Source organism: Mauremys mutica, chromosome 2 (genome assembly GCF_020497125.1).
Source record: "Mauremys mutica isolate MM-2020 ecotype Southern chromosome 2, ASM2049712v1, whole genome shotgun sequence".
NCBI lineage: Eukaryota > Metazoa > Chordata > Testudines > Geoemydidae > Mauremys > Mauremys mutica.
In genome coordinates this window covers 142,710,202-142,725,280 of record NC_059073.1, presented here as the reverse complement: position 1 = coordinate 142,725,280, position 15,079 = coordinate 142,710,202, and the positions used below count along the sequence as shown (strand labels likewise).

At 38.5% G+C, this 15,079-nt stretch overlaps 1 protein-coding gene across 2 annotated transcripts in view; it reads right to left on the bottom strand.

The window, feature by feature from the left end:
- Positions 1-651: 651 nt before the first annotated feature.
- The window catches only part of GMCL1 (germ cell-less 1, spermatogenesis associated), a 35,080-nt gene continuing 20,652 nt past the window's right edge, over positions 652-15,079 (bottom strand). For both annotated transcript variants that reach the window (XM_045003081.1, XM_045003082.1), the window contains 4 exons: positions 5,588-5,663; positions 3,902-4,047; positions 3,577-3,664; positions 652-2,127 (listed from right to left, as the gene is read on the bottom strand). In XM_045003081.1, coding sequence (XP_044859016.1) covers positions 1,999-2,127; positions 3,577-3,664; positions 3,902-4,047; positions 5,588-5,663 — 439 coding nt within the window. In that variant the 3' untranslated portion in view covers positions 652-1,998. The remainder of the gene's footprint in view (positions 2,128-3,576; positions 3,665-3,901; positions 4,048-5,587; positions 5,664-15,079) is intronic.

Sequence of the window (15,079 nt, the reverse complement as noted above, 5' to 3'; positions counted from 1 at the left end):
GGATGCTTTTACTATAAAAGCAATAATAAGTAAAAGCATTTAATGTTCTGAAGATTCATCTTTTTTTTTTTTAGTCCTCCTGCTATTTATTAGTTTCAGATAGTAACCACAAGGTATTAGACATTTTCCAGATACTATTAAGTGGTTAATTCATGTTTCCTTCTTCCGAGTACACACAATTACTTTGAACACACAGTTCTAATTGATAGCTAATTTATCTCTCTCAAGAAGGCATATAAGAAAAAATGATGGATGTAAAAATTATTCTAGCTGCTGTGGTTTGAAAGGCCAAGAGAGGCTCAAGAGCAAAATCAAAGTACAACATAAATAAGTGATGTGATTTCCCAGCCCCCAGTTACTGGGCATCCACAATTCCACCAAAAATTAATGGGAGTCGAGGGGTCTCAACTATTCGAAAAAAATCCAGCCACTTATTTAGGTGCCTAAACAGGAATTAGGTTCCCAACTAAGCACCCAAGCTTGACTTCTTTTCACCAGGCTCAAGCAGGATAAAGTCCTGACTGATTTCCTCTCTGGTATTGTCCAAAAATACTTTTGACATTGTCATACAGCTAATATCCAACATTTTCAGGGTGATTCAGAAAATATTTCTGGCAGAAAAGAGAGATTAATGAGCACTGCACTATTAAATTCACTTTAAATGATTTATTCACAAGTTGTCACTGTTTTTGTCATTTTGCTAAACATGTATTTGTATCCTTGTTACAGTGTACAAAGGTTCTATCCTTTTCTGACAATATTAACATTAAAAAAATAAGATACCTAAAGAGGCAAAGTTCTTGCTTTGCATCCATAAATCTGTAAGTAGGAATTCAAGGCATCAATAGACAAACATAAAAAAAACCAATATGTACAAAACTAACAGAGTGTACATCTTATCCTTGACTTGGATCAGTTAAACACCAACCTGAAAATGAATCCCTTGCTCTCAGCTCCTATTCTGGATCCTGTGACCTTGCTTAACTGATGTTAAGTTTGTGTTAGCATGTATAACTCAAAAAGGCACTCAAAGGTCACAAGTTCCTGAGCTTAAGTGGGATACAGATTCCCAATGAAAAGTTAAAACAATATGTTACAGAAAGCAAAAAAGTTAAAAAAAACCCTGATATTTGGTATACACAAATATATTAGGAGTCAACTGAATCCTTGCTGAAAATTGTGGTTATGTCAATAGAAAGACTCATAAGGGTGGACAATACACCTTTGTAGACTTCTCGGTACATCAAAAAAATGCATTTCTGTCTGAAAATTTCAGACGTGTTTTTCTTAATGTTACTAAAAAATGAGGAACAGAAGATAAAAAATATTTTCCACAAAGTTTAAAAAAATGGCCTAAGACCAAGAAAAACAAATATACATATGACATGTGGAAGACTTAAAAACTAAAATGGGTCAGAAAAACTGTACAACAGTTAAATAACTATAAAGAAATTAAAGGGAAAACGTAGCCCTAGTGTAAGGGCCACTGGAGTCAGCGGAATCTGGAGCTTGCTATTTACAGTTCTGGTACAAAGAGCACAACCCAGTGGTTAGTAATGGAAAGGTTTTTTTACCCAAATCTAACGAGTAATTGGGAATTTTACAAAGAGGTTAGTAAAATTTTATCCACACGATTTACTTTTATCAGTTAGGCTCAGATTTTGCCCCGCCGCCCCCCCAACAACAACAAAAACCCCAAACAAACTAACTTGTAACATATTTCATACAAACTTGGAATGGCAGTTCTCTACTAATGTAGAACAGAAAATACAAGTGAAAAAATGTATGGTATAACTAGTTTTAGCCTATGTGGTTTCAGATCTTTTTTTCAGATATGCATAGGAATATACTGAGGATAAAAAAAGTAGCCATATATATTTATCTGCTACAGTATAAGGCCTTTGTTTATTTATCATAGCTGTGTGTGTAAGCAGGGTATTTAACTTAAAGCAGGCATACAGTTATAAAAGTGCTATTATGTTCCACTAAACAGGTGTCTCAGTTTTCTGGGTTATCTAGCAGTCCGTCACTCTCAGTTTTCTTCTCTGGTGATGTATATAAGAAGTTACAGCAGATATACAGAGGAAAGATCAGAAGTCTGCTGTCCAAGTTCATTACTACTTGTTCCTGTAAAGTAAATATGAAGGAACATTTTCAAATAAGTTTAGAACAATAATTCATACTGCTGAACAAAAATAAAGTGTAGTACATAATTCAGAAGTGCTAGAACAGATTCAAGTGAAACAGCAAAAGATTGGAGATTCCATCTAATTGTATGTTACCTCCAAAAAAAATGATGGAAATTGTCACAGAACTTAAAACATTTTATAAATTCATAGCACTGGGTATGAAGGAAAAAAAATCAATAATGAATCTAAGGTTATATAATTCATTCCTTCTCCTTCACTACACATGACCAGTCACCCTAAAATGAATAGTTTTATTATACCTCAACTTTGCCAAGACATTCTCTACCCTGCCAAGCCTCTCCCTACCTCACTCCCTCAATCCCCTTAAACCAGGGACAAGAATCAGCTAAGTGCAGGAGTTGGCCAAACCATCTCTACCATCGGAGAATCTCCAGGGGCAATCTCCTACCATTTAGAGGTTTCAGCAGACTGGATAATCTAGTTTATTATATCTAGGAGGGGCTAAAATTTCTTGATAGTGGAATCAGCCAAAACATTTTTGGCTGTCACCCTCAGAATGAATCTGGATCCACTAAATTTGGAAACGTATCCTACAGGAATATTTAAAATTTACATGGAAACAAAACCTGTGTGTATGTGCTACACAGACATTGCCATAATCAGGAAATAAAGGAACCGATAGTAAGATATTGTATATGAAAACATGTTCCCTCGCCTAAACTATTGACCCAAAAGTGGAGATCTATGCATTATCTTTAAGAGAAAACAAACCTTAGGAACAAGTTACAAGACAATGAATTCCAACCAGGGTCCACATGACAGTCATGTGCCAAACTCTGCAACTTATTCCTAACAGCAAGATTTCAAATTAGTCCTGAATTTGTCCTTTACACACGTAGGAGCTAACAGACATTTATTTTCAATACTCAGAAATATATTGTAACATGATTAAAAACACAAGATCTGCATAGATTTTATATTTTAATATTAAACTACTTGCTACTATAATTGGAAAAACTGTGCCAATTATATCTACAAATTTTGGTAACAGCCTAATGTTATTTTTGGCTAGCTATGAAAAGGTTTCCTTTCACTAGCTTGTTAAGTCAAACCTGGTTAATTTCTCAAGTGTTAGAATTCTGCTTAACAATCATTCTTAAGGACATTAAGATAATGGTGTATTTCTTCAGCAGCACCTGAGAATTTCATTACAGCCACGAATGAAATTCAACTAAATATTCTGATTTAATTCTCCCATTTAAACTAGTAATATTAACTTCCATTACGTGTGGCAGAAGCATTTTAAAATTCCATGTCTGCAACTACAAAATATAACTGAATTTTTTTTTTAAAAGGTCTCTGATGATTTTCTCAACTTTTTTGATGCTTTGGACTATTACTAGATTTAAAAAACACACAAACATACCTGATCTTTCTCAAGGGTCAGGATCTGATATCCTGTGGTTCTACTGCAAATAAGTTTTCCACTGCTATCAAAAGAGGCTAGACGTAATCTAGGAATATAATGAAAGTTAAATTACTTGATTCAGCCTCCTGTGACTTTTTTTTTTCCTGAGGCTAAAGGAAGAAGCCAGCTTCTACCAGGAAGACAGGAGCACACATTCTCATACATCATATCTTGTGCCAATGAAATTGCTATCTGTTAATGAACCAATTCCAGTATGAAATCAGTTGAAATACTGGCTTTAAACATAAAATTTCAATGATATGAATTGTTGTCCATGCCTCACCTGAATGCAATGTTTCTCCGTGGTTGCAGACTGACTGATCCACTGCATGGCTGATTCAGTGTGTTCCGTTTGAAAATGATGTAGCGATTTGTATACGTGACAAGTAGATCAAAGCCAAAGTTGAATCCAGTCCATCGCCAGCAGTACTAAAGAACAGAGAAAACATGCAAGACCTATTTTATTTCAGTGGGCTATACTAGTATGAATATAGCACTTCTCACTCTAAAGGATCCCGAAGCACTTCATAGCCTTACATTTATACTGAGGCCCAAAATCTGCACCTGCTCCACATATCCCAATATCTGCATGGAGTCGTACTGAAACAGTGAACTCTCCATGGGTGCAAGTGTCCACTCAGACAGATGTGATTGAAGAATCAGGGATTACTTCACCTACCACTGAAATGCAGCCACTTCTGGGCTGCAATACATCTATCTAACTTCACAAAACAAAACTACAGAACAGTTTCTGTACATCTCAGAGCACTGCCAATTGAAACAGGAGAGATGTTTAGATAGGGTAGTTATGCAATTGCCTACATTGGAATTTGGTTAGGCCACACGCTTTAGTAGCCATCTAACTCTTACACAGAGCCATGGAATTATACACAATTTAAAACCATCTGTCCATAAAAGATTTTATAATGCACCAATTGCCAGAGTATCTCTAGGCAACATAACTCCAGAGCCCTTTGGAACACAGGTTAAATATATGTATGAACTGATTACTTCAAACAACAGATCCTTCGGTTAAATGGTTTTAGCGTGCAGTTGGGAAACAAGTCCTACACCTTTCTAATGCTCTTCTGTAAGGCCTGCTATATAAGGATATACACAAGATATTCCTGTATTAAGAACTAATCTTTAGATGTTTACTACCAAATTGTGATGTAATCTTGAGCATTGAACATTAATGAGTTCTATTGTAGAAGGTGACCAAAATTGGCACTGTGGGGTTCCACGTTTAATGTCAGTGATCTGCATAATAATATGCTCCGTTTATGGATGTAAATATATTTTTGTCCAACTGCCAGCCCTGAAAACTCAAACTGCGACCTGAGAGGCAAGCTAAATTATTTCCTTGTCACGCCCCATCATCAATTAAGTTTTTTGAAGCCAAATTAGGCCAGACACCTAGTCAACTGTATTATCTTCAAATGATACTCTCGGTGCACCTGGACAGCCTCATTCTCTTCAAAAGTTTTGCTCAGGTGTAAATAATCAGAATTAAACAAACAATTCTCTATAAGAAGAAAATACATATCACTACCTTGGCAGGTGTGTTATTTCTCTAGAGCACACAGTCACTTTTCAGAGTAGAACTAATATTTTACAGATGGTATTATGCACATTATATTTTTTAAAAATTCATGATTTCTATTACTTTGCAAAAGTCATAATTAAGCATCTCAGGAGTTTCAAACAATAACTTCATTTTTCCCCTCTAAAAACGCTCCATATTCAGACTTTGTTTTATAGCACTAGCATGATGACTTTAGCAATATTTTGCTAGAAACTAGGAAAGCTGACAAGAATTTCAATAAGAAGGAGCTTTGTTTATTTCCATTAAAATCTTCCTTTTTGGTGCAGTTTCTGAAAAAAGCCACTGAAGACAAAGTTTCTGAAAATATTTAATACTTTCGAGATAGCTTAGTTTTATACAAATTAAGGTATGGTTTATACATACATCGCCATCCTTTGCAAGCTTCCTACCACACCTCATGCTGTTTCCTTCAAGTTCTTCTTTATTGATTTCTTGAGGCCTAAGAATGTATGAAGTAGACCATTTTGAGAATGATTCTACAATTTATTGTTTACTTGTAAGAAAACTAGATCAGTAACAGCAGCAAGAAAATGCTCTGTGGAAAGTCAGCTCCTAAGTCAGATTCTTATTGTATTTTGATCTGATAGGCTTTTACTAAATATAAGCCTTCCAGTTCAGTTTTTCATCTGGCTCTGGCTTCTAGCTCAGTTCTGCTTCTGAATTGAGGCAATACATGTCAGTGAGGCAAAACCCGACTGAAAACCACCCATTTTAAAAATAGAACAGTTTCTTGCATTTCTCCAGCCAAATGAAAAATAAGACATTGAAAGCTTCTGCCTCAAATATTGAAGGTTTTTAGTAACATACATAGATTCATAAAACAAGGTAAGTGCCCTGAGCGCACATTCAAATCAAGGAACCGTGTTACATTTAATGGGGCTAAATGACATGATCTATTCACACTAAGTTTTAACTTTATTGTAAGGAGGTCAGGTGGGACAAATGCAATGCAAATGGGTTCTCTGATTTTGTTATTTTGTAGCGTAGACACACTTGGACAGTATTTACCTGCAATTCAGAAGGATTACATACAGACAGATCATCTACCAGAATAATAATTGGACCCTCCAAACAAACGGGTCGTATAAATTACTGTTGCCATCTGACTGTGGGACTTCACAGAAAAGCAGTGTAATCAAGATGCACCAAGGAGGGGTGGGGGTGGGGAGGTGGCTGGCATGAAGGACTGCATGTGTAGGTGGATGGTTAAGGAGCTTGTCTACACACAAAAGTTGTACCACTATAAAGCATAAAGAACATTTAACATACTGCACAGCATCTCAGTGGCAGAGCTGGAACCCAGAAGTACTGACTTTATGACTTTAATTACAAAGTGGTTCAACCCCCGTATTGTGGATGCAGTTGTATCAGTATAAAGATGGTTTATATTATTATAGCTATTCCCATATGGGAAAGGGAATAATTACATCCACATTATGGGTGGCTTTGGTAGAATTATTTTAGTTTAAAGAAATCATACTCCTAACCAAAATAGCTATACAGGTACAAAAACTATATGTAGATCAGGCCTCAAAAAATTAAGTCCTAGTCATCAAGAGTCATATTATGGTCTGGCTTTAAACATTTATAATGTAGTCTGTTATATAAGTGTTATCCATTCCACACATCTCCAAGGTACACTGAAAACAAATTAAATCACTATAAAAAAGGAATACATATGCTAAATCACTATTAAAAATCCAAAAGCAATCTGAGACAGCAATCAAAATAGTAACAAGCCACTTACTGCATTTCTTGCCATTATAAGCATGCACTTGTAGCTACAGCACTGAAAATATCAACTAAGTAATTTGTGGCCTTTTTCTGGATTTTATAAAGAACACTAGTCATAGGAGATTAAATATTTTACAAAGAGATTGTTAACTGGGACAATTAAGTGGGATATAAACATAACAAAATTCTACAAAATTGGCCATAGAATTAATTTTTATTTATGATGTCCTAGCTAGCTGACAGTCGGTCAAATACGATACCAATTCTTGGCAATTAAAACATGCACTGTGGATACAAAACTTCATTCTTTCTGGCAGAATACTGGTTAGTTTTCAAAATCATTAACAAGTTAAGTTTCTAGTTATACATTAACCTCTTTCTACTATTCCTTCCAACTAGCTACAAAAATTCAAAAAGCTTAACCATTCAACAGTTTAAACTAACCACTTAGACAGCATTACTCCTTATTTACTCCTTCACATAACACAAGAACCAGGGGTCACCCAATGAAATTAATAGGCAGTAGGTTTAAAACACACAAACGGAAGTACTTCTTCACACCACCTGTGGAATTCATTGCCAGGGGATATTGTGAAGGCCAAAACAATAACTGGGTTCAAAAAAGAATTAGATAAGTTCCTGGAGAACAGATCGACTGACTATTGGACAGGATCATTGGGATGCAATCCCATGGCTCTGGGTGTCCCTAGCCTCTGATTGCCAGAATCTGGGAGTGGACAACAGGGGATGGATCACTCAGTAATTGCCCTGTTCACTCCCTCTGAAGCTCCTGCAATTGGCCACTGTCAGAAGACAGTATACCAAGCTAGAAGGATCATTGGTCTGACCCAGTATGGCTGTTCTTATGTACCAAAAAGTACAACGGAATTTAATTCTGAATATTTAACCAGATAAAAAACTAAAGTGGAAAATTAAAGTAGACTAATCTGCAGCTTCAGTCATTTCCCTCGAACTACTGTAGGCACAAAGATCTATTTCCGCACACAAAACTATATTAATGCGAACATAAAAAGTAAGCCTACTTCAGGTTTACTGTAGGTAAAACATGTTTTGATGACTGGATCCAGTTCTGTGTGATAACAGCTTGAATGTTTCAAGGACAGTGAAGAAAGTTAAAACCCCTTTAGTTGCAAACTACTTTACTGAAGTGGGAAGGGTTGTTACTTCTGGCCTCTCAAGTACAGCAAAATGTTGAATCATGCAGTATTGCTCTAACATCACACAAGGGTAGTAATGTGTATGAAGAGTAAAATGCACTTTTAATGCAAAAATCATTTTCATTTCCGTAGTCTCACAATAGCATGTGCCCCATTAAAATGTGCACCAGATGGGAAGCGCTGTAGGTGACAAACATTTTTCACATTTTGTTCAGATTATTTGGTTTGTGGTTTTGGTTAACTCATCAGGAGATGTCAAATAGTATAGTGTCTGATAGCTGCACCTATTAGAGAGAGAAGGAGACAGAGAAAGTTGAGCTGGGGGGCATGGCAACTGCCCTGGATGAAATATGGGGAAATTTCTGATCATCAAGTTATTCTTTTACCCACCCATTTGACTTCTAACATCCATACCTTCCTTCCTACGTAGCAATACCTGGTATCTCTTTTCTTATTTGAAATATTAATTAGGGACCCCCAGCTGCCTGTCCTGGGTCCCAGGAGGATGTGTTCTGCTGGCAAGCAGTGGAGCCTCTGGAGTTGCAAATCAAAATCTGGTTCTCTGGGATTTGTAATGTGACAGACCAAATCCCAAAATGAGGAAGTGCCAAAACACAGCACCGAGGGCAATATCTCCCTCCTACACAATCCCAGAGCAGAAGGGGATAGAAAGAAGATATTAGCTAATTTTACTAAGACCTGGACAAAAACACTGTTCAATAAAATTAGCTAGGGCACTGAAAAATCCTTGGGACATCTGATCGCCTTATACAAACCTACACAATTTTCACTGATTAAGCTAAGAAATTATATTTGCCAAATCACTCTCCAGCTCTACCCAACATTAAACAATTACAATATAAGAAAGCTATCAATAGAATAAATGATGCAGAAAAATGTAAATAAATCTACATTTGTCCTGAGATGTCTGGATTCATAGACAATAGTACTAAAGACTTGTTAAACACAATTTTTTCTGTTAAATGAAACTGCTTAATTGTTTCGAAATGTTAAGCTAACAGCTTCTCTTTTCAGCTTAGTTTTGGATGTGATCCAGAAAGGTATCAAAAAAGCTTTTTTTTTTTTTTAGCAGTACATATCAGATAGCAGACATTAATATTAATAAAGTAAATTCTTCAACAGCAACAATAGCACTGAAATACCCCTATGTGAGATTAGCATTATCTGCCTTGTTTTCACTGTCTAATATTTGACTTCATATGAAGCTCTGGCTCTGCTCTTCCTCTTGAAGTCACAACTGTGTTATTAGGCTTGAAACACTGTGCAATGTTTTACTAAATGCTGGATACACTACAATTCTGGCATTTTCTACTTGGAAAAATGTTCAGTTCTTGTAGTACACTTTATTTAATGTAAGATTAAAGAGGAGTAAAAAAGACCTCGTAACTGCATACTTCATTTGCCCTTCTAAGACAATGCTGTTGCCATGAACAGGCATCTGACAAAAAAGTTAAAAAAAACAAACAAACACAAGCATACCCTAGCCTAGATAGTACGTGTGCATATTTTCTAAAATGACAGATGCTGGGTTGACAGAACTGATGCAAGAAAACCAAAGTAAAAAGGGAGATAAAAGGCAGCCCACAAAACTAAAATAGCGTTAGTTATCTCTATAAATACCAAGTCTTACAAAGCCCTCTAATACTGACCAGGCTACAAAGCATCATTATCCTCTCCCTTCTCCCACTATTTTGCCTCAGTTTCCATATCTATAAAGAAATGAAGTGACCTGTTCAAGGTCAGACAGCAAGTCAGTGAATAACAGGAATAGAACGCAGTTCTCCTGGCCTCCAGTCCTATAACTCCAAACCCTAGACCTCAGTGAACATTACCATATAATATGCTCAGATACTGAAATGATTGTTCCAGTGGCAGTTATAACATTATAAGAGACAGCACATTAACACTTATTAGCTTCTATTGATCAGTGTTATGCTAAACAAGCAATTTTATAGCTGTTATTCTGATAAAGGTACTCATCAAAAAAACTCTCCCACTTTGAACTACAGGGAAAAGTAAAGTAATTACCATTTTGTTAGATGGTTAGCAAGAACAAGGACACTTTGATCACTCAGACTAAATCCTGGATTAACCAATTTATTTTTGAGGTGGAAGGGCCATCAACTCCATGTAACTGAAAGCATCTGAATAAAATGAGCCTTAATCAGAGGGCGGGGCATTCACTCAGGCCAGGGCTTTATAAAGCCGCGCACAAGCGACCAGGGGCTGCTAACAGGAAGTTTCGCAAGGCAGTTTAGAAGGGGAGTGGGAAGGGAGCGAGAGTCCCTTGTCGGCCCTAACCGTTTCCCTGTAGTCCCCTTAAAACCTATAAACCAAATCACATCCAAAAACCTCATTCTGTAAACCACCCTTCCATTAACTAGGAGACAATGCAGGCAGAAGCCCAGCAGCAGAGTGGGGGCTATCCAGTTTATTGCACTGAGTGTTGCATGTATGATTACCTGCCCTGTGGGCGGGTGGCGTATGTGTGCAGTCAGTGCAAGGAGCTCCTGGCCCTCAGAGACCATGTACGGACTTTGGAGGCCAGGGTGGCAGAACTGGAGGAGCTAAGAGAGGCATGTTGATGAGGCTTTCCGGGACACTGTAGAATTGTCCCACCTCCACTCAGACAGCCCCTGCGCTGTTGAGGAGGAAGCAGAGCAGTCAATGGGAGCAGAGGGAAACCTTCCCGTAGTTGGGACCCTCCTTCCAGATGGTGCTGGGGTTGCCTCTCGCACTGAGGTTGCCTCTCCGGGGGAGGGAACTCCAGTTTCTAGGAAAAGGCAGGTGTTAGTAATGGGAGATTCGATTATTAGAAACGTAGATAGCTGGGTTTGTGATGACCGGGAGAACCGTATGGTGACTTGCTTGCCTGGTGCGAAGGTTGCGGATCTCTCGAGGCACCTAGACAGACTTATATGTAGTGCTGGGGAGGAGCCGGTGGTCGTGGTACATGTAGGTACCAATGACATAGGGAAGGGTAGGAGAGATGTCCTGGAAGCCAAATTTAGGCTGCTAGGGAAGAGACTGAAATCCAAGACCTCTATGGTGGCATTCTCAGAAATGCTCCCAGTTCCACGCGCAGGGCCAGGTAGGCAGGCAGAGCTTCAGAGTCTCAACGCGTGGATGAGATGATGGTGTAGAGAGGAGGGGTTCACATTCATTAGGAACTGGGGAAACTTCTGGGATGGGAGGAGCCTATACAGGAGAGATGGGCTCCACCTAAACCAAAGTGGAACCAAACTGCTGGCACTAAACATTAAAAAGGTTGTAGAGCAGTTTTTAAACTAGGAGATGGGGGAAAGCCGACTGCTGCGGAGGAGCATGTGGATCAGACAGAGACTTCTCTTAGGGGAGGAGTCTATTGATAGAGAATCTCCAGGTTATACTCAGGAGCAGAGGATGGAAGAGGATAATGTAAGGGCTGGATCAGATGATAAACAGTCACATAAAAAAGAATCCGACATATCAGAAAAGGGCAGACAAATAAACAGGGACAAGTTTTTAAAGTGCTTGTACACAAATGCTAGAAGTCTAAATAATAAGATGGGTGAACTAGAGTGCCTTGTGATAAAGGAGGATATTGATATAATAGGCATCACAGAAACCTGGTGGACTGAGAGCAATCAATGGGACACTATCATTCCGGGGTACAAAATATATTGGAAGGACAGAACAGGTCGTGTAGGGGGAGGAGTGGCACTATATGTGAAAGAAAGTGTAGATTCAAATGAAGTAAAAATCTTAAGCGAATCCACAGGTTCCATAGAATCTCTATAGATAGAAATTTCATGCTCTAGTAAAAATATAACATTAGGGATCTATTATCAACCACCTGACCAGGACAGTAATAGTGATGATGAAATGCTAAGGGAAATTAGAGAGGCTATCAAAATTAAGAACCCAATAATAGTGGGGGATTTCAATTATCCCCATATTGACTGGGAACATGTCACTTCAGGACGAAATGCAGAGATAAAATTTCTCGATACTTTAAATGACTGCTTCATGGAGCAGCTGATACGGGAACCCACAAGGGGAGGGGCAACTCTAGATTTAATCCTGAGTGGAACGCAGGAGCTGGTCCAAGAGGTAACTATAGCAGGACCGCTTGGAAATGGTGACCGTAATACAATAGCATTCAACATCCCTGTGGTGGGAAGAACACCTCAACAGCCTAACACTGTGGCATTTAATTTCAAAAGGGGGAACTATACAAAAATGAGGGGGTTAGTTAAACAAAAGTTAAAAGGTACAGTGACTGAAGTGAAATCCCTGCAAGTTGCATGGGCGCTTTTTAAAGACACCATAATTGAGGCCCAACTTCAATGTATACCCCAAATTAAGAAAAACAGTAAAAGAACTAAAAAAGAGCCACCGTGGCTTAACAACCATGTAAAAGAAGCAGTGAGAGATAAAAAGACTTCCTTTAAAAAGTGGAAGTCAAATCCTAGTGAGGCAAATAGAAAGGAGCACAAACACTGCCAAATTAAATGCAAGAGTGTAATAAGAAAAGCCAAAGAGGAGTTTGAAGAACGGCTAGCCAAAAACTCCAAAGGTAATAACAAAATGTTTTTTAAGTACATCAGAAGCAGGAAGCCTGCTAAACAACCAGTGGGGCCCCTTGACGATCAAAATACAAAAGGAGCGCTTAAAGATGATAAAGTCATTGCGGAGAAACTAAATGGATTCTTTGCTTCAGTCTTCACGGCTGAGGATGTTAGGGAGATTCCCAAACCTGAGCTGGCTTTTGTAGGTGACAAATCTGAGGAACTGGCACAGATTGAAGTGTCACTAGAGGAGGTTTTGGAATTAATTGATAAACTCAACATTAACAAGTCACCGGGACCAGATGGCATTCACCCAAGAGTTCTGAAAGAACTCAAATGTGAAGTTGCGGAACTATTAACTAAGGTTTGTAACCCGTCCTTTAAATCGGCTTCGGTACCCAATGACTGGAAGTTAGCTAATGTAACGCCAATATTTAAAAAGGGCTCTAGGGGTGATCCCGGCAATTACAGACCAGTAAGTCTAACGGCGGTACCGGGCAAATTAGTCGAAAAAAATAGTAAAGAATAAAATTGTCAGACACACAGAAAAACGAACTGTTGAGCAATAGTCAACATGGTTTCTGTAAAGGGAAATCGTGTCATACTAATCTATTAGAGTTCTTTGAAGGGGTCAACAAACATGTGGACAAGGGGGATCTGGTGGACATAGTGTACTTAGATTTCCAGAAAGCCTTTGACAAGGTCCCTCACCAAAGGCTCTTACGTAAATTAAGCTGTCATGGGATAAAAGGGAAGGTCCTTTCATGGATTGAGAACTGATTAAAGGACAGGGAACAAAGGGTAGGAATTAATGGTAAATTCTCAGAATGGAGAGGGGTAACTAGTGGTGTTCCCCAAGGGTCAGTCCTAGGACCAATCCTATTCAATTTATTCATAAATGATCTGGAGAAAGGGGTAAACAGTGAGGTGGCAAAGTTTGCAGATGATACTAAACTACTCAAGTATCAGAGGGGTAGCTGTGTTAGTCTGGATCTGTAAAAGCAGCAAAGAATCCTGTGGCACCTTATAGACTAACAGACGTTTTGGAGCATGAGCTTTCGTGGGTGAATACCCACTTCGTCGGATGCAACGAAGCATCCGACGAAGTGGGTATTCACCCACGAAAGCTCATGCTCCAAAACGTCTGTTAGTCTATAAGGTGCCACAGGATTCTTTGCTGCTTAAACTACTCAAGATAGTTAAGACCAAAGCAGATTGTGAAGAACTTCAAAAAGATCTCACAAAACTAAGTGATCGGGCAACAAAATGGCAAATGACATTTAATGTGGATAAATGTAAAGTAATGCACATTGGAAAAAATAACCCCAACTATACATACAATATGATGGGGGCTAATTTAGCTACAACGAGTCAGGAAAAAAATCTTGGAGTCATCGTGGATAGTTCTCTGAAGATGTCCACGCAGTGTGCAGAGGCGGTCAAAAAAGCAAACAGGATGTTAGGAATCATTAAAAAGGGGATAGAGAATAAGACTGAGAATATAGTATTGCCCTTATATAAATCCATGGTATGCCCACATCTCGAATACTGTGTACAGATGTGGTCTCCTCACCTCAAAAAAGATATTCTAGCACTAGAAAAGGTTCAGAAAAGGGCAAATAAAATGATTAGGGGTTTGGAGAGGGTCCCATACGAGGAAAGATTAAAGAGGCTAGGACTCTTCAGCTTGGAAAAGAGAAGATTAAGGGGGGATATGATAGAGGTATATAAAATCATGAGCTATGTTGAGAAAGTGGATAAGGAAAAGTTATTTGCTTATTCCTATAATACAAGAACTAGGGGTCACCAAATGAAATTAATAGGCAGCAGGTTTAAAACAAATAAAAGGAAGTTCTTCTTCACACAGCGCACAGTCAACTTGTGGAACTCCTTACCTGAGGAGGTTGTGAAGGCTAGGACTATAACAATGTTTAAAAGGGAACTGGATAAATTCAATGTGGCTAAGTCCATAAATGGTTATTAGCTAGGATGGGTAAGAATGGTGTCCCTAGCCTCTGTTCGTCAGAGGATGGAGATGGATAGCAGGAGAGAGATCACTTGATCATTGCCTGTTAGGTTCACTCCCTCTGGGGCACCTGGCATTGGCCACTGTCGGTAGACAGATACTGGGCTAGATGGACCTTTGGTCTGACCCAGTACGGCCGTTCTTATGTTCTAAAATGTATTATCCCTGGGGAGCCAACATAAAACTGTGTCTGTAATGCAAATGGGGACAGGTAAACAAACTACAGCATTGCAAAGAGCATTATAATATGGCTAAGGAAGAGACTGCAGAGGAAAAGGCTAGGGACACAGTTCAAAACTCCAGTAAGTGATGGCACTATCACAAAACAAATAACTTAGGAGCCAAT